Source organism: Manacus candei, unplaced genomic scaffold (assembly GCF_025592945.1).
Source record: "Manacus candei isolate 608988 ecotype Guabito, Panama unplaced genomic scaffold, ASM2559294v1 h1tg000042l, whole genome shotgun sequence".
In the NCBI taxonomy this organism is placed as follows: domain Eukaryota; kingdom Metazoa; phylum Chordata; class Aves; order Passeriformes; family Pipridae; genus Manacus; species Manacus candei.
This window is the reverse complement of record NW_026138090.1, coordinates 1,468,745-1,492,016: the sequence shown is the minus strand read 5'-3', so window position 1 is coordinate 1,492,016 and position 23,272 is coordinate 1,468,745. Positions and strand designations below refer to the sequence as shown.

At 42.4% G+C, this 23,272-nt stretch overlaps 2 protein-coding genes across 5 annotated transcripts; one reads left to right on the top strand and one right to left on the bottom strand.

Annotated features, from left to right (window-relative positions):
• Window positions 1–330: 330 nt before the first annotated feature.
• ATP5F1C (ATP synthase F1 subunit gamma) lies at window positions 331–8,084 on the bottom strand. Of its 3 annotated transcripts, XM_051795242.1 has the most exons (10): window positions 7,950–8,084; window positions 6,688–6,722; window positions 5,616–5,747; window positions 4,759–4,963; window positions 4,179–4,322; window positions 3,736–3,800; window positions 2,957–3,112; window positions 1,867–1,963; window positions 1,015–1,052; window positions 331–468 (listed from the first exon to the last, which is right to left on the bottom strand). In XM_051795242.1, the coding sequence occupies exons 1-9, from the start codon at window positions 7,991–7,993 to the stop codon at window positions 1,046–1,048; spliced, it is 885 nt and encodes a 294-aa protein (XP_051651202.1). In that variant the 5' UTR covers window positions 7,994–8,084; the 3' UTR covers window positions 331–468; window positions 1,015–1,045. The 3 variants fall into 3 exon arrangements, with proteins under 3 accessions (XP_051651202.1, XP_051651204.1, XP_051651203.1); XM_051795244.1 differs by lacking the exon at window positions 1,015–1,052; XM_051795243.1 differs by lacking the exon at window positions 331–468 and having other exon boundaries at window positions 1,010–1,052.
• A 25-nt stretch (window positions 8,085–8,109) lies between these two features.
• On the top strand, window positions 8,110–22,111 carry KIN (Kin17 DNA and RNA binding protein). Of its 2 annotated transcripts, none has more exons than XM_051795241.1 (13): window positions 8,110–8,268; window positions 9,580–9,674; window positions 10,533–10,576; window positions 10,691–10,813; window positions 11,681–11,862; window positions 12,800–12,848; window positions 13,161–13,218; window positions 16,594–16,714; window positions 17,202–17,252; window positions 17,681–17,749; window positions 18,733–18,832; window positions 19,778–19,878; window positions 21,151–22,111. In XM_051795241.1, the coding sequence occupies exons 1-13, from the start codon at window positions 8,155–8,157 to the stop codon at window positions 21,211–21,213; spliced, it is 1,170 nt and encodes a 389-aa protein (XP_051651201.1). In that variant the 5' UTR covers window positions 8,110–8,154; the 3' UTR covers window positions 21,214–22,111. The 2 variants fall into 2 exon arrangements, with proteins under 2 accessions (XP_051651201.1, XP_051651200.1); XM_051795240.1 differs by having other exon boundaries at window positions 16,591–16,714.
• The last annotated feature ends 1,161 nt before the right edge of the window (window positions 22,112–23,272 follow it).

Sequence of the window (23,272 nt, the reverse complement as noted above, 5' to 3'; positions counted from 1 at the left end):
AGATCAGTTCATTTTAGAAAATTACCATCTAGAAATAGTAGGAACACAGTATCCAATGAGAGAGACCTGTTCCAACTGTGCAATGCAGAGGTTATTCCAGTCTCCTCCTTCAGCCCACACTACAATGACAAACCAGCACATTCAAACACACGGTGGAGACAGGAAATCTCTTCCACTCTTCCAAAGGAACAGCCAGTTATATGTTCTGCATGCCAGACACATTACAAGATGTAGAGCACAACCTTCTAAAACTGAAGTCTCAGAGCACACCGAAGTCCAACCCAGATATTTAGACACCAAGAGCATTTGCTCCACAGACAACCAAGAGGATCTGTTTCATGGAGTTCGTTTATTGTAAGAATTTACAGGTTTCTGGAGCTTTACCACTTCTTCACAAGTTAACAAAGCAGTCTTGTTAACACAGACACAGGCAGGTTAAGCCACAGGCTCAGAAGAGCTCCTCCTCACCTGTAAGGAAAATTGAAGCAAATTAAAACCCTTTCATTTATTTATTCATGTATTTAAAACTGTTAATCTCCTCCAATTTGAATACTTCAACTCATTAATATGCCTTAACTCTCCCCCAAACTATTTAACAAATATATTTTTCCTTCCATTTTAAATTTTGAATATAATATGTTCATTTTGCTACATAAACCTCTTTAGGAACATCTTACATATGGATATTTTTAAGTCATTGCATAAGGTCAGGGCACTACACAAAAATTCAAACAGTAATTGCTAATGAGTCAAATAATCCAGAAAAAAAACCCCACAGAAAATTATATCAAATGTGGGTTCATGCTACTATGGACATATTTTCCTTAAAATTAGTGAAAATTAAGAACTCTTTATCCAGACAGATTCAAACTAGAAATGTGCAGTTTCTCAGCTCTTCAAGAAGAAAAGTTTCTGACCAAAACCACTGAACTTCGACTTCCTCACTTGACTTCAGATTTTCTGTGTTAATTCTTAATTTTAAGACACAACGAAGTTTCCATGTCATAACTTTACCTCTTGGGTTTGGCTGAACCGCTTTTTCCGATTAATCCCTGGTTATGGTGTTACGAGAAAAAACAGAACAGGCAGGTTAGGAAGCAACTCATGCAAATTCAGGCAAAACTATGCACGGCTTTATGACCACAAATGTATTGTGAGGAGCACAATACAGCATGTAACTGCTACATGATACATATTCCAGACATTCTGCAAACACACAGGATATTGACACACGTATTTCCATACAGAGCACCAACTTTTAACTGTTGCAGTAACACACATGAGCTACATGCAGCTACAAACCCTGGTTTAAACCCACCGGTTTGTAACCCACAGCACACACCTCTACAAAACTTCAGTTTCAGGGAAATAAGCAAAACATTGAACTTAAGTAAAATACACATTTGGAAGCAAAAGACTCCAGAAATTCCCTCCTCCTTCCAAACCCACCCTCCAAACTCTCAGCTTCTGAACACTTGATTTATCCAAAAGCATTTCAGTTGCTCTCCCCCACCCAACACTACTGGGCTGTTTGAGCAGGCAAAGCAGGAAACATTCAGGTAGAACTGAGGAGGGGGGAAATCCACTGAAAGTCAAAAAGGAGGAAAACCCCACCCTGTCCAGACAAGGATGTGTGTTGAGGCTGAAGATCTATTTCACCAGCTTTTTAACTCTTTCTGTTCAGAAAAAACTGCCAAACTTCGCTCTTGTTAGTAGCACTGCGCAAGCTGAAAAGCTTGGGAGCCATGCCATGGAATGCCTTCCCTTTGGTTTCAGGACCTACGTGCCCTAATCCTCCCTATTTTCTGGCACACAAGCACCACATGACTGCAACAGGTCCAATTTCCCATCCACACAGGTACTCACAGAGCAGCAGCACCAGAGATGATCTCAATAAGCTCCTTGGTGATGACGGCTTGACGGGTGCGGTTGAACGTCAAGGTCAGTTTGTCAATCATCTCGGCTAGAAAAAATCAGGAATGGAATTTAAACACATAATAAGTATTCAAACACAGATAAAGAGAAGCTGTATGAACAGAATATCAAATAGTCTTGTAAACCCTTGCAAATGATCAAGGGGCTTAGTGCACTTGACATTTTTCCCCTACAGGTAACACTACCTGTAGACAGCCTAGTAACCTGAGAAGTTGGCTTGAGGCACCAGAGTCAAACATCTGCAGAACAGCTGGCAGACTTGAAAATACCAGGGTATGAGATAGCTCATTGTAACGTAACATAAACATGCATCATTTGCTTTGAAATTAGATTTCACAGTCAATTAACTCCATTGGTATTTCTTTCAAGTTACTGTTGTTCTGCAAAAGGAGACAGATTTTTCTCAATTATTTTTTTTTCCAATTATTTTTAAGCACAGAAGTAACCACCCCTTTCTCTCAAGCTAAGGCAGTCAGCAGAGAGCCATACCTACAGTTCCAGGTAGCCCAATGGCACATCACATCAGCTTCACTCAGCCACCAGTACCCTGCCAAGGAATACTTGTATATTCTCAAGTTGCTGCATGACAGGTGGTAAAGTATTTAACCATTGTTTCCATTTCCTCACCCTTAAATCGGTGCAGTACGAATTACATTGGCTCACAAGCAGCTACAGGTTTATAAAAATTCAGGAAATCCTCAGAGCAGCCACATGAGAGGAGCACAAAGAATATCTGGCCATTACAAGATTAGTTTAGTATTTTATATTCCTATTAAATAATCTGTTATTTCACTTCCAGTTACCCAGGCTTGTTTCTCATGTAACTGACAGCAATCCCTCTTTCCAGGGACTAAATACAGTTCATGCATTCAGAAAAGAATCCAAGTCGAACTGGCTCAAAAAACCAAGACTCAAAATAGAATTAAGAATTATCATTTTGAAAGCAAGGAATTACACAAAAGGAGGGCAGTACTTTCCTGCTGCACTACTGAAGTCCTGGGAAAGCCAGGGAGTGACTTACAGGCATTCTTGCTGGCGTTGTCCATCGCGGTCATCCTGGCGCTCTGCTCACTGGTGGTGGATTCCTTCAGGGAGTAGTAGAGGATGTTTGCTAGTGTGAATTCCTGGTAGTTCCTCAGCACATCAGCATCAATGTCATCGTAGATACTTAGGCTTTCTGCAAATGATGAAAGAGCAGACTCAGAGAAATCCAAGCTACTTCCAGCAAAATAACACACTATCATGGGGAAGACTACGAGGCTGGGCTGTTTCAATACTTAGGGCAGCACAGTGGGATTTTCTCCACATATTACGTGTATTTTCACAATCTCTCTGCTATTTATAATTTTGCTAAGTATTTTATGTGTTTTAATTCTATTTAACATTAGGAAGGTCAGATTCTGGCCAGGATAAAATACATTATTGCCGTATTATTTTTAATCTTCCCATACAACGCTGCAGAAACATTCTGGGGTATTTTTATGGAGTGATGCAAAGTCACTCCAAACTTAGGTTGTTCAGTGCTGAAAATATTGGAACTGACAGAGTTTACATATGCACAATTCTTGCTTGAGACAGAATTTCAAAGCAGAATTCATATGACCTTTCTTTTTAACCTCCCTGTCCTGCAGCACCTTGGTAAGTCAGACTTGGACTGATCTTGGCCAAGATAAAACCATCTGTTAAAAATATGATACGTGCACCAAATTAAGGTGTTTTAATACCATATTCCCATGTTCAGAGCACTTTTTCTGTGATTAATCACTGCACATAACTGGTGGTTTCTAGCTCCCTACTTACCAGAACCAGCAACAGTTTCAAAGGAAAAGATTGGTTTTTCATCGGTCTTGTAGGAGATGACAGACCTGCCCAAAAACAGCATAGTTGGCTTCAATTCAACTAACTCTAAATTGAGTGCTTAAAATCAAACTGGAAGAGACAACTTCTGGTCTTCCAATGCCACAAAATTCTGTGATAGTCCTCATGAAGAGATCTTGGATGCCACATGGATATAATGACACGCTGACTGTAAATATAACAGCACCCACCACACAAGTCAAAAGGGAATTCCAACTACAGCTATTAGAAAAAAAAAAAGGAAACCAACAGTTCATCACACACAACAAAACCAAGAAGTGAAGATGACAAGTCACAGTCAGTTTTCATATCACTTCACTGGGCCAACGTGCTGTTTAAAGCTTTCGACCCAATATTTTTCCAGTGCAGTTTCAGGACAATCTCACCTGAAGCGATTGTAGATGACAGAGCCTTCATCGAACTCATACCCAGAGTTCAACAGCTCTAAAGCAATGGCTGAGGCATCTCCAAAGCTTGGAGGTCTCCGTCCCACTTCTTTGAATGTCAGCAGGAAATAGTTGGCATGTGTCCTGCAACAACAACAGACCTGTGTTGGAACAGGTGTGGATGCTCTAAAGTACAACAAGGCAGCAAGTCTGACTTACTACTGTAAATTAGGAATGTTCAGAACTAAATATTTTCTTGAATTAGGGTCTGAGAGACATTTTGCCATTTTTCAGTTAAATTATGATAGCTTATTAAAACACACACTTGTAACAGTGCCAGTTGCCAGACATTTATTTCAAAAATATAATAGTGCTGTGCAGCAGTTTCACAAATATCCAGATGATCTAAACCCCTTTTAGGATATTTGCAGATTTCTTTTAAAAGAACTTGAATTTAGTACAGTTCCCATAAAGCAATTTCCTGCCAATGCCAACACAGTTTTCTAAGCAGTCTTGAAACTTCTACCACAGAAAAAAATCAAAACCCCAGAATAAACCCTTCTATGGTTTCAGTTTTTACCTCTGAAGCAGACCTCTGATCTTGTCACCTACTCCAACCACCATAACTTCTTTCCCAGCATTTGAGAGGTTGGTAATCTCATTTTTCAAGGTTTTAGCAATGGATGTATGGATAGCACCACACAGGCCTCGGTCAGAGGACACACCAATAAGGAGATGCTTCTTCTTGTCCTCAGGTGCCTTTATTTCTGCTTTCTCATAAAGAGCTAGAAAAAACAAAAAGGATGGTCAAGTTTTTCAAGGGTGCCAAGAAGCAAATAAATCTTAAAAAACACCTCTGCATTATTCTAACTAAAACCAGCTCTAAAGGGGCTGCAAATCTTAGATAGATAAATTTTACCTCCCTCACAATTATTCAAATTTGCACATGATCAGACCAGAGGTGAGCAAGAAACAACTCAAAGCCAGCCCCTTCTCTGACCACATGTCACACAATCAATGTCATCACACAGTGAAGTTCACGGTGCCAGTCCAGTGCCCCAGAACCAAGTGCAGCACAAGAGTTCACAAGAGGGTGTGGCAGTAGCTGTAGGTGCTACGGAGATTTGACACAATTCCATTAACAGACAGATTCAGCCTGGAAGTTCTGAGCTGTGGTGCTTTTATGACTAATAAAAACAACCACGCCACCACACAAAGTTAAAAAAGCAATCGGAAATCATGATGAATTGCAGATTAGAACTCTTAAAATTGAACCACTTTCCATAAACTACTTTATGGAATACTAAAGGTGGCCTAGAGATGAAAATTCTTTTGGAAATAAATTACTGGAAGGTTAAAAAGTCTCAGCATTTTATCACCACCGTGAAAACCTCCTTTTCTGCTCCCACATCCCACAGTGCAAGAGCTTTCTCTCACCCAGAGCTCCTGTTCCATAGATCCTTGCAGGCTTCAGCTCCCTCTCAGCTCGTGCATATTTGGCTGCAGAAACCATCTTCATGGACTTGGTGATTTTCTGGATGTTCTTGATGGACTTCAAACGCCTGGTGACTACAAAGTTAAGAGTGGAAGGTCACGGGCTGTTCTGGGCATAACGACTCAAAAATAAACAATAAAATGCCAGCAACAGCCATCCAAAAATATTTCACCATGTTCCTCAAAGAAGAAAAAAATAAATAAACAAACAGTGCACAAACAAACCTCACCAAAGCCCTCAGTATTTGCAGTGAGAAAGCAGTAAGAGGAGGAATGTGGCTAACACAAATTCATCTTTATAATAGAGATGTTTTTTCCTCTAGATAGAGCATTTATTTAACATTTAGCCCAGCATAAAGTCTATTTACTATCTCTTTGCTTCCACATCTACCTGTTTCACAAACACATCATTTGAGGTATATTGTCATCTTTCCCAGACGACAAGGGGAAGGAACAAACAAAAAGCAGACCCCGTAGTATGAAGACACAGAGTTAATTTCCTTCCCCCTTTAGGCTGTGGCAAAATAAGATTCATAAAAACACTGATGTAAAAAGAAAACAAAACAAGTTATCCTACAGACAAGCACAATTCCAAGGCAATATCCCTGCATAAAAATCTGTGAGCAATGGCTTACGGAAGCCATTATCAAACTAAACCATTCAGCCAACATTTTTTCCCCAAATGCTGCATAAAAGCACAAGGAAATAAGCATAAAAGAAACTAAATTAATTCTCAAAGGTGAGAAAAAATCTGATTTAGCACATGTGATAAAATTATTTTTAAAATATGTTCGAGTAAAACTATGAAATGACATCTAAATTAGTGCCAAAACCACCTTAAGCAATGCCTTTTCTGAAGGACACTTCTTCAGCAGAAGAAGGGCTGGAGGCCACATACCAATGTTATGGTGTATCAGTCAATTTACCCAAGAGAAGCTAATCAAAATTGTATTTTAACACATGATTTTCCTGCAACACTTTCCCTCTCTGAAAAGCAAACAAAACCTGTACTTACTGTCTTTTAGCGTTGCCATATTCCTGACTTGGCCCCTAAAAAGGAATGCAGGAGAAATTAGGGTAATTCACTAGTTCTCCTGCAAACCAACACCTGTCAAGGGCAGGTCCCTTTCACAGAGCTGTAAAGTCAAGATATTCTGTCTCTTAAAAAGCATCTCTGGCTGGGACAAGCCATTCTGACCTGTGGTTTGTATGCACACCTTCCTCCTTCCCCCATCTATACAATTTCATAGAATCACAGAATCAATTAGGTTGGAAAAGACCTCCAAGATCATCAAGCCCAACCTATGACTGAACAACATCAGGTCAAATAGATCACGGCACTGAGTGCCCCGTCCAGTCTTTCCTTAAACACCTCCAGGGATGGAGAGTCCACCACCTCCCCGGGCAGTCCATTCCAAAGTTTAATCACCCTTTCTGTGAAGCAATTCCTCCCAGTGTCCAAACTGAGCCTCCCCTGGTGCAGGTTAAGACTATGTCCTCTCATCCTGTCACTTGTTCCCTGGGAGAAGAGACCAACCCCCACCTGGCTGCACCCTCCTGTCAGGGAGTTGTAAAGAGTGATAAGGTCGCCCCTGAGACTCCTTTATCCAGGTTAAACACCCCCAGTTCCCTCGGCTGCTCCTCATCCGACGGGTGCTCCAGACCCTTCCCCAGCTCCACTGCCCTTCTCTGGACACGCTCCAGCACCTCAATGTCCTTCCCGAACTGGACACAGCCCTCGAGGTGTGGCCTCACTTGTGCCCAGCACAGGAGGAGATTTAATTCATTAATTATCCATCGCCTTGGGTAATGACAGGAGGCAAACGGGGGCATCGGAAGGGCAAATTAAAAAAAAAAAAAAAAAGAAGCAGCTTCCAATAGCGAAACTAGTTTTTCAAAACGACTAAAACGAAGCGGAGGAGGCTGCACCATTTCTTGAGCAGAGCTGGGTCTCCTGCCGTGCACAGACCCGTCCTTTAACTCTTGCCTGTCCCAAATACCCACCCCCGCCGAGCTCCCCCTCGCCCCCCACCCACGCCGGACGGACCCTCCATTCCTGAATCTCATCCTCCATCCCTGCACTCATCTCCCGGTCCCAGCTCTGCCACCCCCACCCAGAGCCCACAGCCCCTCACGGGCTGCCCAGGGCCGCGACCCCGCCGTCCCGGGGCGCCCCACAGCCGAGAGGGCCGTCACCCCCTCGCCCCTCAGAGCCTCCCCGACCAGCGGGACAAGCTCCCCCCTGCCCACCGCGCCCGAACCAGCCCGTCCCGGTACCATTGTGGCTGGAACAGCACGACCGCGGCGCCCCGGGCGAACATGGCGGCGCCTCCACCACAGCCCCGCTGAAGGTCAGCGCGCCCGCACCGCGCCTGCGCCGCCCCGCCGCGATCCGCTTCCAGGGCACCGCCGCCATTTCCGGGGCGGTGGGATCGGGAGAGGGAAAGGCCGAGGGGCCGGGATCGGGGTCGGCGTCAGCGTCATGGGGAAGTCGGATTTCCTCAGCCCCAAGGCGATCGCCAACCGCATCAAGTCCAAGGGGCTGCAGAAGCTGCGCTGGTACTGCCAGATGTGCCAGAAGCAGTGCCGCGATGAGGTAACTGCGGGTGCGCCGCTCCTTCGTGAGTGGCACGGGCGGCTCCGGCTCCTTAATAGGGACCCGCAGTCCCCTTGCGGGGGGCGGTTCTCCTGGGAATACAACAGGGATACCCCTCGGTTGGGGTCCTCCAGCCCTCCTGGCGGCTCTGATCTCATGGAATCACAGGATGGTTTAGGCTGTGAGGGACTTTAAAGATCATCTCGTTCCACTCCTTGCCATGGGCAGGGACACCTTCCACTAGACCAGGTTGCTCCAAGTCCCGTCCAACCTGGCCTTGAACACTTCCAAGGATGGGGCATCCACGGCTCCTCTGGGCAACCTGTACCAGGGCCTCACCACCCTCACAGAGAGGAATTTCTTCCTAATATCCGACCTAACCCCGCCTTCTCTCAGTTTAAAGCCGTTCCCCCTTGTCCTGTCAGTCTCCCTTGTAAATGTCCCTAATGCTGTTGAGGACACTGGGAGAGCTGCAATTGCCGTTGTAGGAGTTCCTGATCCCCTTCAAGGGGGCTGCAATTCCCTCAGGAATTGTGGGGCCTCATGCCCTTCGTGTGGGTTCCCTTGTTTCCCAGTGGAGTGAGGGGGGTACAGGGCTGGCTCAGGTTCCCTTTGGAAATGTCCCCAGTTTCCTTGTGGGTGCTCTGATCCCATCTGTGGAGTGTGATCCTTCTAGGGAGCATCCTGGCTTCCCTTTCTGGGGGCACGGGGAGCCCTGATGCGCTCTGGGGGAGCACTGGAGAGGACCCTTATTCTCCTTTGGGGGACCTCAGTGCCTCTTGTATGGATCACAGTCTCTTGGGGGCAGATTGGTGGGACCTGGTGGGTTCCCAGTTGCTGGTCGTGGGACGATCCTATTGGGATCCCCAGTGGGAGAAGACCTCATCCACTTTGGAGAAAGCCTGTTGGCCCTGACCCATCTTTGAGGATTGCATTTTAGTTTTCCATTCTCCATAAATAGCCTCTGTAATGTGCCATAGGGAAGTAGAGCATCCTGAGGATGTTTAATTCTATCATTCTTCACCTATTTCTGTGCCTCTCTCCCTTTTACTCAGAAATCTCAAATCTTGTTCTCTTCCCATTGACTACAAGCCAAAAAAAAAAGCTTCACTACTTCACAAGCTGATATTTTTGTAAGGGCTTGTCTGGTCAGGAGGAACAACCACCCCACACTAGGCTGAGGCTGAGTTGAGGTGTTTTCTGTGGACCCTTCAAGAAATTTCACTCATAAAAACATTATTTTTAATATTTTCTTCAGCTGTGTTGCAAACTGAGACAAAGACATGCAAAGGATTTATTTTTGCTTTATAGAATGGCTTCAAATGTCATTGCATGTCTGAGTCCCACCAGAGGCAATTGCTGCTGGCTTCTGAAAATCCTCAGCAGTTCATGGATTACTTCTCTGAGTAAGTTTTCTGTATATTCTTACCCAGGTCTTTGTACCTGTGTCAAATCTGCACAGCTACACCTCTAAGGCCAGAAAATGTCCCATTGGAGACACTCTATTGTGATACATTTTAGTGTCAGCTCTTTTTTTAATGGCAATTTGAAAATTTAGAGTATGCCACTTTTGAACTTAGGTAAGAGATTTCCGGGAGCCATGGTATTTAGTCAAATTTGATAGTTTTATCTCGTGTCTGAATCCTGTTTAAAGTTGCTCTGTGTTACAAATATGTCACCTTTGTGCTCCATCTGAGTGACTGCCACACTAAACATGAGCTAAAGGAGCCATAACAGAGAGACAACAAGTCAGGGGTGTGACTGACGTCCCACAGCTTCTCCCAGTCCTTTGTCCAGCTGACCTACATGACAACTGGGATGACTGGAGTTGTCTTCAGCACGAGCCTGAAGTGAGGCTTTGTGCTCCAGCCCTGGAATTAGCAGGGAGATGAGTGATCCATCTGCCCCATCTGCCCTTTGTCCTGCCCTGTGTTCCGTGTCAGTCAGCCTGGGAAGATGCCTGGTAACGAAATACCGGCAATTAGTAGGAAGTGTAGAGATTCCTTTGCTCCATTTTATCCCTTTGGGAAGCTGTTATTCTCTTGGAGATTTCAGGTGTGTGCATGTACCATTTTGTGTTTTTCTGTGCACACATCCTGCATTTAATGCTGCCTTACTGAGGGGAAATGTGGCTAAATTTCATCATGCTCAGATCGAAAGAATAGTCAGGTTTATAATGCAGATGTTTATTTGTTAATGACAGCAGAAAATTGCTTCATATTTGTTAAAGTTTTGCTAAAATCCTTTCTTTTTATCCCCCCAAGGGAGTTCCGAAATGATTTCCTAGAACTGCTCAGGAGGCGATTTGGTAAATATTTTGCTCTTTGTTTTTAATGTCTTTTGTTGGTTCAGTTCAAGGCATTTTGGTTGGTTTGTCCTGGGTTCCACACTTGTATTTAATAACGATAATTCCGTATTTCAGGAACAAAGAGAGTCCACAATAATATTGTGTACAATGAATACATCAGCCATCGAGAACACATCCACATGAATGCCACACAGTGGGAGACACTGACTGACTTCACAAAATGGCTAGGGAGAGAAGGTGAGTGGGGCTGGGAAGTCTTAAAATTATTGGGTAATTGAATTGCTGGTAATTGATCAGTAAATATTTATGTTAGTTCTGTTTCCTTTTTCTTTCTTCCTCTCTGTTCCTGTATATACATTAACAGATTTCCAAATGTTTTTCTTTGCTAACCATGTCGATAAGTACGTCAGTCGTGCGTCTTTCCTTGTTTCATCTGCTGGTCAGCATTTGCTGGAGGTACTGCTAAATTCTGAATCAACTTCCAACATTTGCCATTTAGAAAGAAAACCTAGAACACTCCTTACGACTGCAGAATCCTTCCATATTTGAGGTGACAAGAAGCAAGCAGTCGTTTTCATTGCTGGCCTCATGGAAGGGTTAAAGCTTAAGCTCTGCAGTTCTGTGCTCAGTGGAAGGAAGGGAGATTAAATGGCACTGTGGGGTGACAGAAAGTTTACTTTGGCTCTGGTTGCCCCTGTGCTACAGGATACATCCACGGGTCATGGAGTGTTTGGAAAGTCAGTCTAGCCAGAGTCAGTTACAATAACGCAGCACTGGAACATTTCCTTTAGTATGATGCTATTAGTATGTGTTGTTTATACATGAGAGATTTGTGTTTTCAGTGGGCAGGAAATATTTTCTTCAATAAGGAAAGTATTGTAAAACACTTCATCCCCTTTATGACAACTCTGGCTTATTTCCAAATAGATCTGGGTAGCTGGAGGGCAGAAACACATAGTACAGATAATTCAAAGTCAATTTTTGCAGTCCAGTGAGGGGTATATTGTCTCTGGTAAAGTATCTGCATTGTTATGGTGAACATGGACTGAAATGATCTTGATATTGTAGGAATTAATCTTATTTTATCTTGTGTTGACTTTCTAGGTCTTTGCAAGGTTGATGAGACTCCCAAAGGCTGGTACATTCAGTACATCGACAGGGACCCTGAGACTATTCGTAGGCAACAAGAGCAAGAGAGGAAGAAGAAACAGGACCTTGATGATGAAGAGAAAACTGCTAAGTTCATTGAACAACAAGTTAGAAGAGGTTTGGAGGGGAAAGAACTGGTAAGGAAAATTGCACTGTGTGTGAACCTTCTGCTCAAAACTCCTCATGGTTAAGTTAATGGGGAATTCGGTGCTGCTGGGATCCTTCCTCTGGTATTTCCTTTGCTTCCTAACTTGGAGTTACTTTAGTACTTGTTTTAGTACTAAAGGAGTAATAATTACTGTTCTTCACATGACTAGTGGTTCAGAAGCCACTCTTGAATTTAGGAAGGGAGAGTAAACACTCTGGTAACCAGCATGACGTGTTTTCATTTATGGTATTTCACAAGTTCGAGGGCTGCAGATAACAAGTACCTTGTACACTGGGGAGGTTGAGATAAACAACCAGGGGAATCTGGCATGATCAAATTCACACAGTGAAAAGTTCTATTTTGATAGTGCTGGTGAGGTTATTTGGGAGATGTTTATTTGGCATCATTCCATGACCTCCATACATGTTGTTGCCCAGGGCTGGAACCTCAAATTTGATCCTAGGTATTGATAGGTACATTTAAATCACATTTAATTGTATACAATTATGTGCTTCTTAATTTAAAACTAATTGAAATTTAAATGGTCTGAGCCTCCAGTGCTAAAAATTTGGAAAGATATCAGAATTTCCTGATAACAGATAGTTATCAGTCTATCCAGAAACCAGGCAGATCATGCTGGTTCAGATAGAGGAAACTGCTACAGCAAGGCCACTTTCCTTTCATCCTGGAGGTGAGCAAGTTTAGGCAGCATCTCTGTAGGGGTGTTAATTAGTGAATTTTGCACAGGAGCCTGTAATGGTTTCAATTTATAATCTTTTATGAATCAAGCCAGATTGAATATTACAGTTATTTGTGATAACCTTGCAGTAATCTTTAACACTGAGCTAATCAATGATCACCAGAAATTATATCTGGGCTCAGTTTTCTGTTTGAATCTTGAAATGTATTTTGTATTTTTTTGGTAGGAAATGCCTGTCTATACTGAACTGAACAGAGAAAATGAAGAAGAAAAAGGTAATCACATTTTGATAGATGTAATTTTCTAGAACCTACTGAAGGTGATTTTGTGATTCAAGCGAGATGAGCACTTGAGGCCTGTTTAGTGCCTAATAAAGTGCTTTGAGATCAGTTATAAAGAGGAACTTGGAAATGCAGAGTATTCTTTTGTATAAGTTTTAATTTATTTTAAAAGCTGAACCAAAATACAGATTAGTAAACATTTTCAAATTTATGATCTTTTCTGTTTGCAGATATTAAAAATTGTAACATCCTTCAATGCAGTTATTTTTAAAGATAGAAATAGAGTAATGTCTTTTTATTTTTTAGTTACATTTAATTTAAACAAAGGAGCAAGTACTTCAATCGCAGCATCTTCTAAAACAAGGTGAGAAAAGAATTTAAGGGAACTCTTATTGTTGCAAAGCACTTCCATGACATTGATATTTGTGTGGGCAGGAAGATGTGTCTCATCCTGAAATATTTGGATTCTTATCTCATCCTGCCTTGTTATTCAGAATTGGATAGTAAATGACTTCATGGTTCCTTCTGTATTTAAAATGGGTGAATTGGTGTATCTTAAATGTGTGCTGTGAGGAGCCTTCTTGAATTCATGTGGTTCATGGCAGATGCCTGTAAAGTAAAAGGCAGGTACAGGTTCTTCCAAGGGAGGATGGAAAAGGGATCCAGCCAAAGCACTTGAAGTGATGCTATCTAGTCCCAGCTGCCTTTTATGAATGGGTATTCCTGACTTGTTAATTTTGATTCATAAAAGGTTTAATTGCCTTGTCTAATTGGAGAAAATTCTTCCTCTGGTCATCGTTTAAGCAGCTGAATCTACCTGAAATAAATCTTTCTAAAGCTGTTGAATTTAATTGTCATCATATAACCACAAGCAATGCAGGACAAAAGGGATCAATAATGCAAATAATACTGACTTACAGCAGTGTGTGGAACTGTTGGATGATCATACATCTTTTCGTGTGAGGCAATATTGTAATTAAATGTGTTGCAGGTAAAAGGAAAGCTTTCCTCTCATCACACTCAGCTCTTAGATAAGGTATCTGATGGGATATGTGCCAGGCAGAAAATGAGACAGTAAAGCAGTTCTTTGCAATAATAGATCCAGATTTCAGGCTTTGAGGAAAACTTGTAAATTATCCCTAAGCACTAAATTGTGATTAAGGTGAGTCTGAAACTTAATGCAGACACTCCCTTGAATAGTTTCAGTGAGCTAAAATTTGGCTAAATGTGAAATCACGTATCAAGTAGTCTAATTTACTCATAGCATATGAGAGATACTTGTCTGTAAATTTTGTAATGGTAGTGTGGAAGCAAAATTAGGATAAGCATTTAATGGCAAAGTGGTGATTCAGGCATCACTTCAGAGTCATGTATGGAAGCTGCTTCCCTGTGTCAGTGTACAGGTGTGTTCTGCAGCTGTTGGCTGTTCCTGAGGAGCAGTGGAGGTCAGCTTGATATCCAGTTCCCCTGCATAGTATGCAGGAGGACTTCCCTGCTTCCCACCTTCTGTGCTCACAGCTCAAGCTGTGGAAACCTGGCACTTGTATTTCCTGAGTGTGGTGCAGAAATGGAACCAGAAGATCATAGTTGGTGGGTGGTGGAGTTTGGAGAGCATGAGGATACAGGTAGTTGGGTGGGGTTGGAGCCTTTCTGAGGAGGGAAGTAAGAGGGGAGGCATTTCTTCCCTTGTCCCTGTGGCTGACAAGAAGCTGGGAGTTTCCACTGCCACTGTGGGTACAGCTCCTGATGCCCACTGCCCTTCAGCAGACTGGGAGCCCTGGGCTTTCTTTGTTCCCTCAGTAACTTACCTCGTCAAATCCCTGCTTAACTCATCTGTTGGACAAGTGAGATTAGAAATAATTCTAATTTAAGAACGAGCAGAAGCCACTGTCAAGGTCACTGACTCCTGTCTGCAGTGCTGCAAGTGTACCAGTGTCAGCACACTGAACAGCCTCCACTGTGCACAGTTGGGGTTTCTCCAGCCCTGCAATCCCAGGGGAGGATCTTTCAGAAGCTGTTTGCTCTGATAGTTTGCACCTTGTTTGTAAGTTCCCAGGTAAATGTTCATGATCAGTTCATACCAGGTGCTGTCATGTTGATATGTGCCTTTAAAATTAATACTTCTTTTTCTCTCTGGTGTTTGCTTTCTCAGTGTATTTGCAGAGAAAAGTTTTGGCCTGTCAGCCTTCACTGTGCTGTACAACCAGGCCTGCACACTGCTCATTCCCCTTACCCCCTGAATACCCCTTCCTTGTCCTTGTTCCAGTTTCAGTGGATCTTGAACAGGAGATCTGACTGAATTTGTGCATACAGCCAATGGGACATCACCATGGCTTATTCTAGGCACTGATGCTTGGCAGTCTTGATGCTTTCATTGCATTTGACTCTTTCATGGCTGCTCCACACTAGTAACTGTCACCTGTGCTTGTAGCCAGACCCCTTTCTGCTTTTGTTGTTCTTAGCAGCTCTCAATAGAAAGAAGGCAATCAGAGTGAACTTTTCCAAAGTACCTGAGCTTACATAATGTGCTGTTGAATGCTGTGGTTTTCAAAACATGGTTTTCAAGATAAACCAATCCCATTTGGTGTCAAACTCTTCCTTGAGTCCTCCATATTGTTGACACACCCAAACACCAAAATGTTGTTGGTCTCTTGACTCTTTGTCCCAGGATCCTTAATAAATATGTTAAATAAGATTTGTTTTACTATTTACACCCAGGAATCTCTTAGTTACCTCATAGCTAGATATGTTTGTCTTCTTAAATATAGGCACTGCAGCTGTTAAGTTTTAATTGTATGTTACCCTTTATGAGATGTTATTTTAAGTACTTGCTATTTGGTTTGTAATTTAATGTGCTGTTTCTTCTCAAACTCTGCTATGTTTATCCAGACTTGCTCTGAAATGCAATTTTTCTCTCAAAGTTGCTTCTACTGTGATTTCTGTATCTTCATTCCCACTGGGTATCCTCCCTTGGTAGTGCCTCCAACATTCTCACCACAGGCAGAACATGCAATTTTGTCCTGAGGCCATATTAATATTGCATTACTGTCACCTCACAACAGCCACCTTCTTCTTTCAGCATGAGATAACACCTAATTTTTTTTACTGCATTCAAATGTTTTTTATAAAAATGGCTGAACTCAAGCTGCATGTAGGCAGTTCTCACTTTACCTGGATGTTCCCCGATATGTAACTTTTTGTGCTGGTTGTTCTTTTCTTTCCCAACTTTTAGGCTGTTTGCCTATTTTGAATATGATGGTGAAGGTAACATTTGTTTCTACAGATTCCCGTGTGTTTTCTCCCATTGCCAGATGGGTTCAGTATCTCTGTCTGAAGGGAGTTCTAGACATCTGCCATGTCTCAGAGTTCCTCTGTCCAGGTGGCTTCTCTAAAGCCTCATACTTGTCCTTTCAAATTTGAAAACCTTATTTACAGACTGGCTTTTGTCTTCTCCATTGAACTCAACTTCTCAATCAACTCTTAGCTTGTGCAGTGGTGAACTGATCATTAAGTTGTGTCCATTCTGCTGGACTGCCAGCAGTAACCCTGACTGGACATGGAGTTTGCACCCCAAGGAGATCAGTTCTAGAGGAACTGATCATGCAGGGTCTGGAAGGTGACTGGCACAAATGAAATTAGGCAGATTAGGCCTTTTTGCACAACCAGTTCTTCAAATGTGTCTTGGTAGAGGAAAGATTGTAAGATCTGCTGTGAAAACACCATCTTACTCTTCCAGCAGTGTCCTTGGACAGAATGCACTGCAGATGGTGGAGGGGGCAGTTAAAAGAAAAGAATCAGCTCATAGCTCTAGTCAGCCCAAAGAGAAGAAGAAGAAATCTGCACTGGATGAGATCATGGAGGTAATAACCATGTAGAATCCATGTCTGTGTGTCCCCATGCCTATGGCAGTGTCCACTCTACCAGGGTGTCCCTTTGAAGTGACCTCAGCCCTTCAGTGCATGTGGAATTCAGACTTTCACATCTTACCAGGCAAAATAATTTCATTTCCCCATGAGAATTGGTTTCTGCTGCTCAGCTGTGCCTGTTCCCCAGATGACTGCGGTATTGGAAGTAAAAAAATACAGATTTTGCAAGAGAAGAAAATATCTAGAAACACTTGACCAAAAAAAAATATGGATCACCATCATTTTATCACGGGTTCCTGGCTGTCACGAGATTGATTTTTATGCAGCAAGTACACACTAACTTACCCTAATTTAGGGTTTGGGGATTTTTTTTATAACCCACCTGATGTGGGGCTGGAGAATTGGTTCAGCTTTTGAAATGCGTGGGAAAGCTGCAGTGGAATGAGGAAGTAAATGGTGATTATTTGTTGTTGTTCTGTAGCTTGAAGAGGAGAAGAAGAGAACAGCTCGAAGAGACTACTGGTTGCAGCCTGTAAGGGTCTTAAAAATTATTATGAGAGCAAATACAGTCAATTCTGCATCTCTAAAGCCACTATTGATTTGTGTAGAGATCCAAAAGCAGATTCCAAACTAAAATCACTCTTCTTTTCCCTTTCCTGCTCTTGACCCATTGTGGTCTGTCACTTTATATCCTGAATTCAAGTGTAATTGTAATTGTAAAAAAAAACCCAAAAAAGTCTTGAGAGATGCTACTTTGAGACAATAATTTGAGAATAAAGACAGATTCCTGAAAGCCACATTGTTACTAACCCTGCTTCCTACACTGAGTTAGTCTGGGTTAGGCTGAGTTAGTCTGGGCTTGGACTCAGGCAACTGGAACTTACAATTAGTTTAGACTGTGGAGTTGTTTGTATATTTTGGCATTTAATTTTATTTTTTCTCTCCTTTCAAATGTCTCAGGAAATCATTGTAAAAATTGTAACGAAAAAGCTTGGAGAGAAGTATCACAAGAAGAAGGCAGTTGTTAAGGTGAGATAGTTTGGCTTTTCTGCTGTGACTTTGGAAATTTTGTTTCATTGTGCAGGTTGTTCAGCCTGAAGTCAACACTGTTAGGGGCTGAAATGTCACCTTACCTGTATTAGGACTTATTCTGGGCAGGGAGGGAACCTCTGAATTGGTTTAATGTCATTTTCTCAGAGATTCTTTTTTAAGTGTTGTTTTATCCTGTGTGGTTTGTCCCTATTGACACATCCAACCAAGAGCAGTGCAGTTGGATTTTAGGCTGAAACTAGTCACTTTTGCACTGATATTTAAGCTTTGCAGGATCTCATTTGCATGCAAAATCTCCAGGCTGGTAATCTTACCTTTCTTTTAGCCACTGCCAGTGAAATGATGTGTATTAGGTAGTCCAAGGCTCAACAGTCTCTGGCAAGAGCCCCAAAAGTTACACCTAGATGTGTTTTGAATGATTGACTAGAGGGCACAGAGCTGAAAATTACAGCTTCTTGGGTGGATATCTGGGAGGACTTGTGTGTCCCAATGGCTTGGCTTCCACTGAGCTCTGGATAGGAGAAGTGGAACATGGTTTATGCCAGGCATGGGGATGATCAGTAACATTTTGCCTTATTAAGAGATAGGATCCCAGTGTAGTTTCAAGCCAGCTTAGCCTCCCATGGGGAAAAGAAGCCTCTATTTTACTCTGTATCTTTAAGAGACTAGCTAAAGTAGCTGACCCAAAGTTTGATAATACCTTCAGACAGGGCTTACAGAATTAGTGACCAATTAGACCAGGCATTGATGCTCAAGAGGAGCCCTTTTAATCTGACCTTGACTTCAGGGTGGGGCCAATCAGCAGTTTGTGGAAGCTGGAGACTTTTGGCACAGCCCAGAAGGCCCTGCTGCTGTTGACAATGTAGAATTGCAGACTTGTGATGCCAAGTTTGTTAACTTTGAAATGTAAATTTAGAGAAAAATGTTTTATTTCTCTGACTGGCCTCTGGCTTTCACAACAGGAAGTGATTGACAAATACACGGCGGTCGTGAAGGTGATTGACTCTGGAGACAAACTGAAGCTTGATCAGACACATCTAGAAACTGTAATACCTGCACCAGGTATGGCTGTTTGCTTGTGTTCTCAGCCTAATTATAATTCCCCCACCTGAAAGTACCATAACCTCTCCTGAGAAGACAGGCTGAGAGAGCTGGGGTTGTTCAACCTGGAAAAGAGAAGGCTCTGGGAAGACCTTAGAGGCCCTTCCCGTACTTAAAGGGAGATTATAAGAAAGATGGGAACAAACTTTTTAGCAGGGCCTGTAGCAACAGGACAGTGGCCAAATGGTAATGGCTTTAAACTAAAAGAGAGTAGATTTAGGCTAGGTATAAGGATGAATTTTTTTAAGATGAGGGTGGTGAAACCCTCATCTTAAACCCAGGGAAGCTATGGATGCCCCATCCCTGGAGACATTCAAGGCCAGGTTGGAGGGGGCTCTGAGCAACCTGGTCTCGTTGAAGATGTCTCAGATCATTGCAGAGGGGTTGGAGTAGACAACCTTTAAAGATCACTTCCAGTCTTCGCAGTCCTTTTCTGTCAGAATTGGAGTCTTTTCTGAGAAGACCAGCAGTTCAGTTGAAGAGATGAAAGCATCTCTCTTCAGCTGCCAGGAGGAACATCTGGGAACCCTGCAGAGCCCTTGGTCATGTTTATCCTGTAACTTCCCTCCAAAGTCATGCCTGGAATAACAGGGGATACTTAGCAAAGCTGACCTCGCCTCCTGTCTGGGTCACTGGTGTTTCTTCGGTGGGTACACACTACTGCTTGTGTGGAGCATCTGAGGGCAGCAGTAAGCAGAGCACTGTCAGCATACAGGAAAACAGGGTGTAGGATTTTGGGATTCACACTGAGGTGCCCTTTGGAAATGGGGAGGCTGTGAGACAAAGCTGTGAGACAAAGCTGAAGCTTCCTGAAGCTGCTGGGAGAAACCTCTCTCTCAGCTGTCAGTGGAGTTGGACACAACACATAGAAGAAGTTGTGTAACTCTTTTCCTATTTTTATTTCAGGCAAGAAAGTGATGGTATTAAATGGTGGGTACAGGGGAAATGAAGGCATCTTGGAATCCATCAATGAAAAGAGGTTCTCAGTGACAATAACCATTGACTCTGTAAGTATCAAACACTGCAAGCTCTCATTTGTGTAGATCTTTCCATCTGTACATGGAGAGCTTTTACAAAGAACCATGTTATCCTTAATCCTGTCTTACAGGTGGGATTAATGGTGTGCAAAGTGCTGTGGTCACCCCCCAAATATTCCCAACCAGTAGGAAAACAGCCACATATCCCCCGTCACAGACTAATTCTCTGCTGTTTGCCTTTAAAAAGATGCCAGGATGCTGATTTTAGCAAATTTTGAACTTGAAAGAGACTTGGAAAATATTTTGTATGTTTATTTTGAACATGGCTGTTGTACTATTTTGTGGGAAGGTAAAAAATGTGAAATAAGCAAGGAGGAGGTGAATCTTGTCCTGCCTTTTCCAACCTGAACACGGGGCTTTATGTGCTGAGTTGTTGTCTTGTTCATGGTTAGCAATTATGTTTGGGTTTTTTGTTTCAGGCTTATTTGTTTGTTTGGGGTTTTTTATGTATCACTTTTCTCTGAGCTAAAATCAGGCCATGTGATCATGTCTGTGTGGCTCCTTCTTTGTTCCCCTCTGCAAAACAAATGTTTAAACTCATTGATAAAGCAGAGAGGCTCAAAAAGTCAAACTTCTTAGACATGCCTTTGCAAGAGGGAGACCCTGTTAGATCCCATTCAAAGAAGGGCTGCAGAAACTCAGCCCAGATTGGATTCTGGAGAATTTGCTTGGGAAAAGACTGTGCAGATGCCTCAATGATAGAAGGAGCTTTGACTGGACCTAAGGATCGTGTTAATGTTGGTCTCAGAAAGCAAAGGTTATTTTTCTGTAGCTCTGACACTTGTAGGTGTTGATGTTTCCTCTTCCTTCATGAACTCTGAAATGTAGATTAAAAATGGGTGAAACTACTCCTGGAAACCAGTGAAGTCTGTGAAGATTTTCTCACTGATTGTAGGGAGAACAGTTTTTTAGGTTTCTTTATATATGAGTTTGTATTCAAAATTAAATCTTTTACTACTTATAAATTCATAGCAGTGAATTAACTCAAAACAGCTGATAATGTTTGCCCCAAAATTGCAAGGACTTTAACTGACACAAAAACTGTCCTGAAAGTGAAAGGATTTCTGGGACAGTGTCAAGGCCCTGTCACATCCTCTGGTCAGGTTGAAAATAATGGAACAGGGAATATTGTGTCATGAACAGACCCCCTTTAGCTCTCTTACTATAAATTCTCCATTGAGAATTCAAGAATCAAATACTTTTATATTGTGACCTTATTTCTTCTACTCTGTCATTCTCCAGGGACCTTTAAAAGGACGCCGGGTCGAAGATATCCAGTATGAAGATGTTTCCAAGCTCGCCTGAGGTGCTAATCATGGATCAGAGAAGATTTTGGTTCCCAAAACCATCTTTCTGACAACTTTCAGGCAGACACAAGACTCTACCATGTCAGGGTTTTAATTGTGTGTGTATTTATATTGTATATAGAAATTAACAGAAGCAAACTTGATCTATTTAAAGATAGCTATGGATTTGTTACATAAAATGTTTGTGGAAATACTATCAGTGGAGATTTTTCATCTGATTCTATATCAAAGTTATAATATTTACTTCAATTTCCTGTTGTAAAATATAGGAGAGAGCTGCAAGCTGGAGTATTTTATTTACTGAAGTCTGTGAGCAGGTCCAGAAGAGAGAATTAGCTACAGGTAGGCAGAGTGTGTTGGAGCCAGTGGACTTTAAACAACACCCTTCTCAATCCACAGCCAAAACGGAGCTCTGGCTGTAGGAACAAGGGAAGGGATTGGGAGAATAGCAGGAAGGTACCAGTGCTGCAAGAGATTATTCCCTGGATGCTGCGAGAATGGTCTGGTTTATTAAATGCTGTCACCAGTTTATTTTTGATTAGCACACAGGTGGTAGTGGAATGCAAGTCATTGCTCCAACATGTTTGTCAGGGTTCCTGATAATATTAATATGCAGTTTATCTCCATATGGACTCTGTATGGAGTTACTCCATGGATGTTACCTGTGGGGTTTCTAGGATGCCAGGTAAAGCATGTGCATGTAGGAGCTGATGGTTGCTCTCCTGGTTTTCCAGAGCCTTTTCCTTTGTTCATGCTTCTATTGTTGCTCTGCTACATGAGTAACATTATTTGTGCTAAATGATACAACATTACTTGTTTTATTTTTTTAAAAAGTCACATTTTATACAGTGTTTAATTTCTAAGGCACTTCAGGAATAAACATAAACCTTTTCTTAGGCCAGTGTCTTTCTTATCAGCCTTTCAAATGTGTGAGGCAGCTCTTGGTTTAAATCCACCAAGGAGCACAGCAAAGTGCATGGTCGGTGCACCACATTATTTGGGTGAAAAAAGATGCAGGTTGTCCTGAACAAAATAAAACCCATCACCTGAAGGTCCAGTCTGAAGGTTGTGTGACTCTGGAACCTCTTCCCTTTCCTTGCCTCGGAAGGTCACTGTCTTGTTGATTTGTGGTTTCCAGGGGACCCTACAGGAAGCTGGAAGTCTCTAGAGGTTTAATGAAACAGCTGCTGTCTGAAGTAGCCCAAACCAACCTCACACAGGACATCAGGTGGCTTTTCAGGGTTCCTGGGCATGAAGAATGGAGAGTTATGAGAACTGGAGGCAGAAAATACACTTGTTTGTAAATTCAGGCTCTTTGTACAACCTGTGTGAACAGCTCTGCCCTTTCTCAAAAGACAGGTACTGAGGGAGAGGAGATGTGTAGGAGAATGATGAACAGAAGAGCTTCTGTATCACTGAAAATAATTACACTTGACATTCTGGAACCTGACAAATTAGAGTGAATATAGTAGACAAGTCATAAATTGTGTGGAGAAGATCAGAGAATGGTTACTCACTGTGTTCACATACAGGCTAGGAAACGGTGGAGTTACTGATTTGGGGATTTAAAAACACACTCAGGGGTTTTTCCTCTCCTCACCTAGAGCCTTGTTAAACTGGGGCACTGGCTGCTAGGGGATGTTGGAGAGGCCAAAGATGATGGATGAGTTCAAAGAAGTGATAAATGGTTTGCAAGAAGTTGCTGACAGTTCTGAGAGTAACTTTGAAGAGACTTTAAAACCATATTGATCCTCTCACTCCTGACACAGCTGCAACAAAGATCCCATGCCAGCTTAGAGAGCCTAAGTGAAGGAAACCAAAGTTCAGAAGGGCAAGGAGGCTGCTTGAGTCCCTTTCCTGGATTAGGGCTGCTGAAAAGGATATGGCCAATGTTTTTTTTCTAAGGTTACCAGAAAAGAAGAGTTTTAAATCCAGCTCTCAGTACACAGACAGGCATATTTGTTCCACTACTGATCTCATTCATTGCTAAATGCTCCTGAAGAACAAGCAATCCTCTGGCAGTGAAGCCCACCAGAAGGAAAACTTTTAGTATTGAT

Coding starts and splice junctions, on each gene's coding strand:
- KIN (XM_051795240.1), top strand. CDS start 8,155: ATGGGGAAGTCGGATTTCCTCAGCCCCAAGGCGATCGCCAACCGCATC. Junction 10,577..10,690: donor ACTGCTCAGGAGGCGATTTG/GTAAATATTTTG, acceptor TCCGTATTTCAG/GAACAAAGAGAGTCCACAAT. Junction 17,750..18,732: donor AGAAGAAGGCAGTTGTTAAG/GTGAGATAGTTT, acceptor CTTTCACAACAG/GAAGTGATTGACAAATACAC.
- ATP5F1C (XM_051795242.1), bottom strand. CDS start 7,993: ATGTTCGCCCGGGGCGCCGCGGTCGTGCTGTTCCAGCCACAATG. Junction 5,748..6,687: donor TATGGCAACGCTAAAAGACA/GTAAGTACAGGT, acceptor TTAACTTTGTAG/TCACCAGGCGTTTGAAGTCC. Junction 3,801..4,178: donor GTCATCTACAATCGCTTCAG/GTGAGATTGTCC, acceptor GTTTTTGGGCAG/GTCTGTCATCTCCTACAAGA.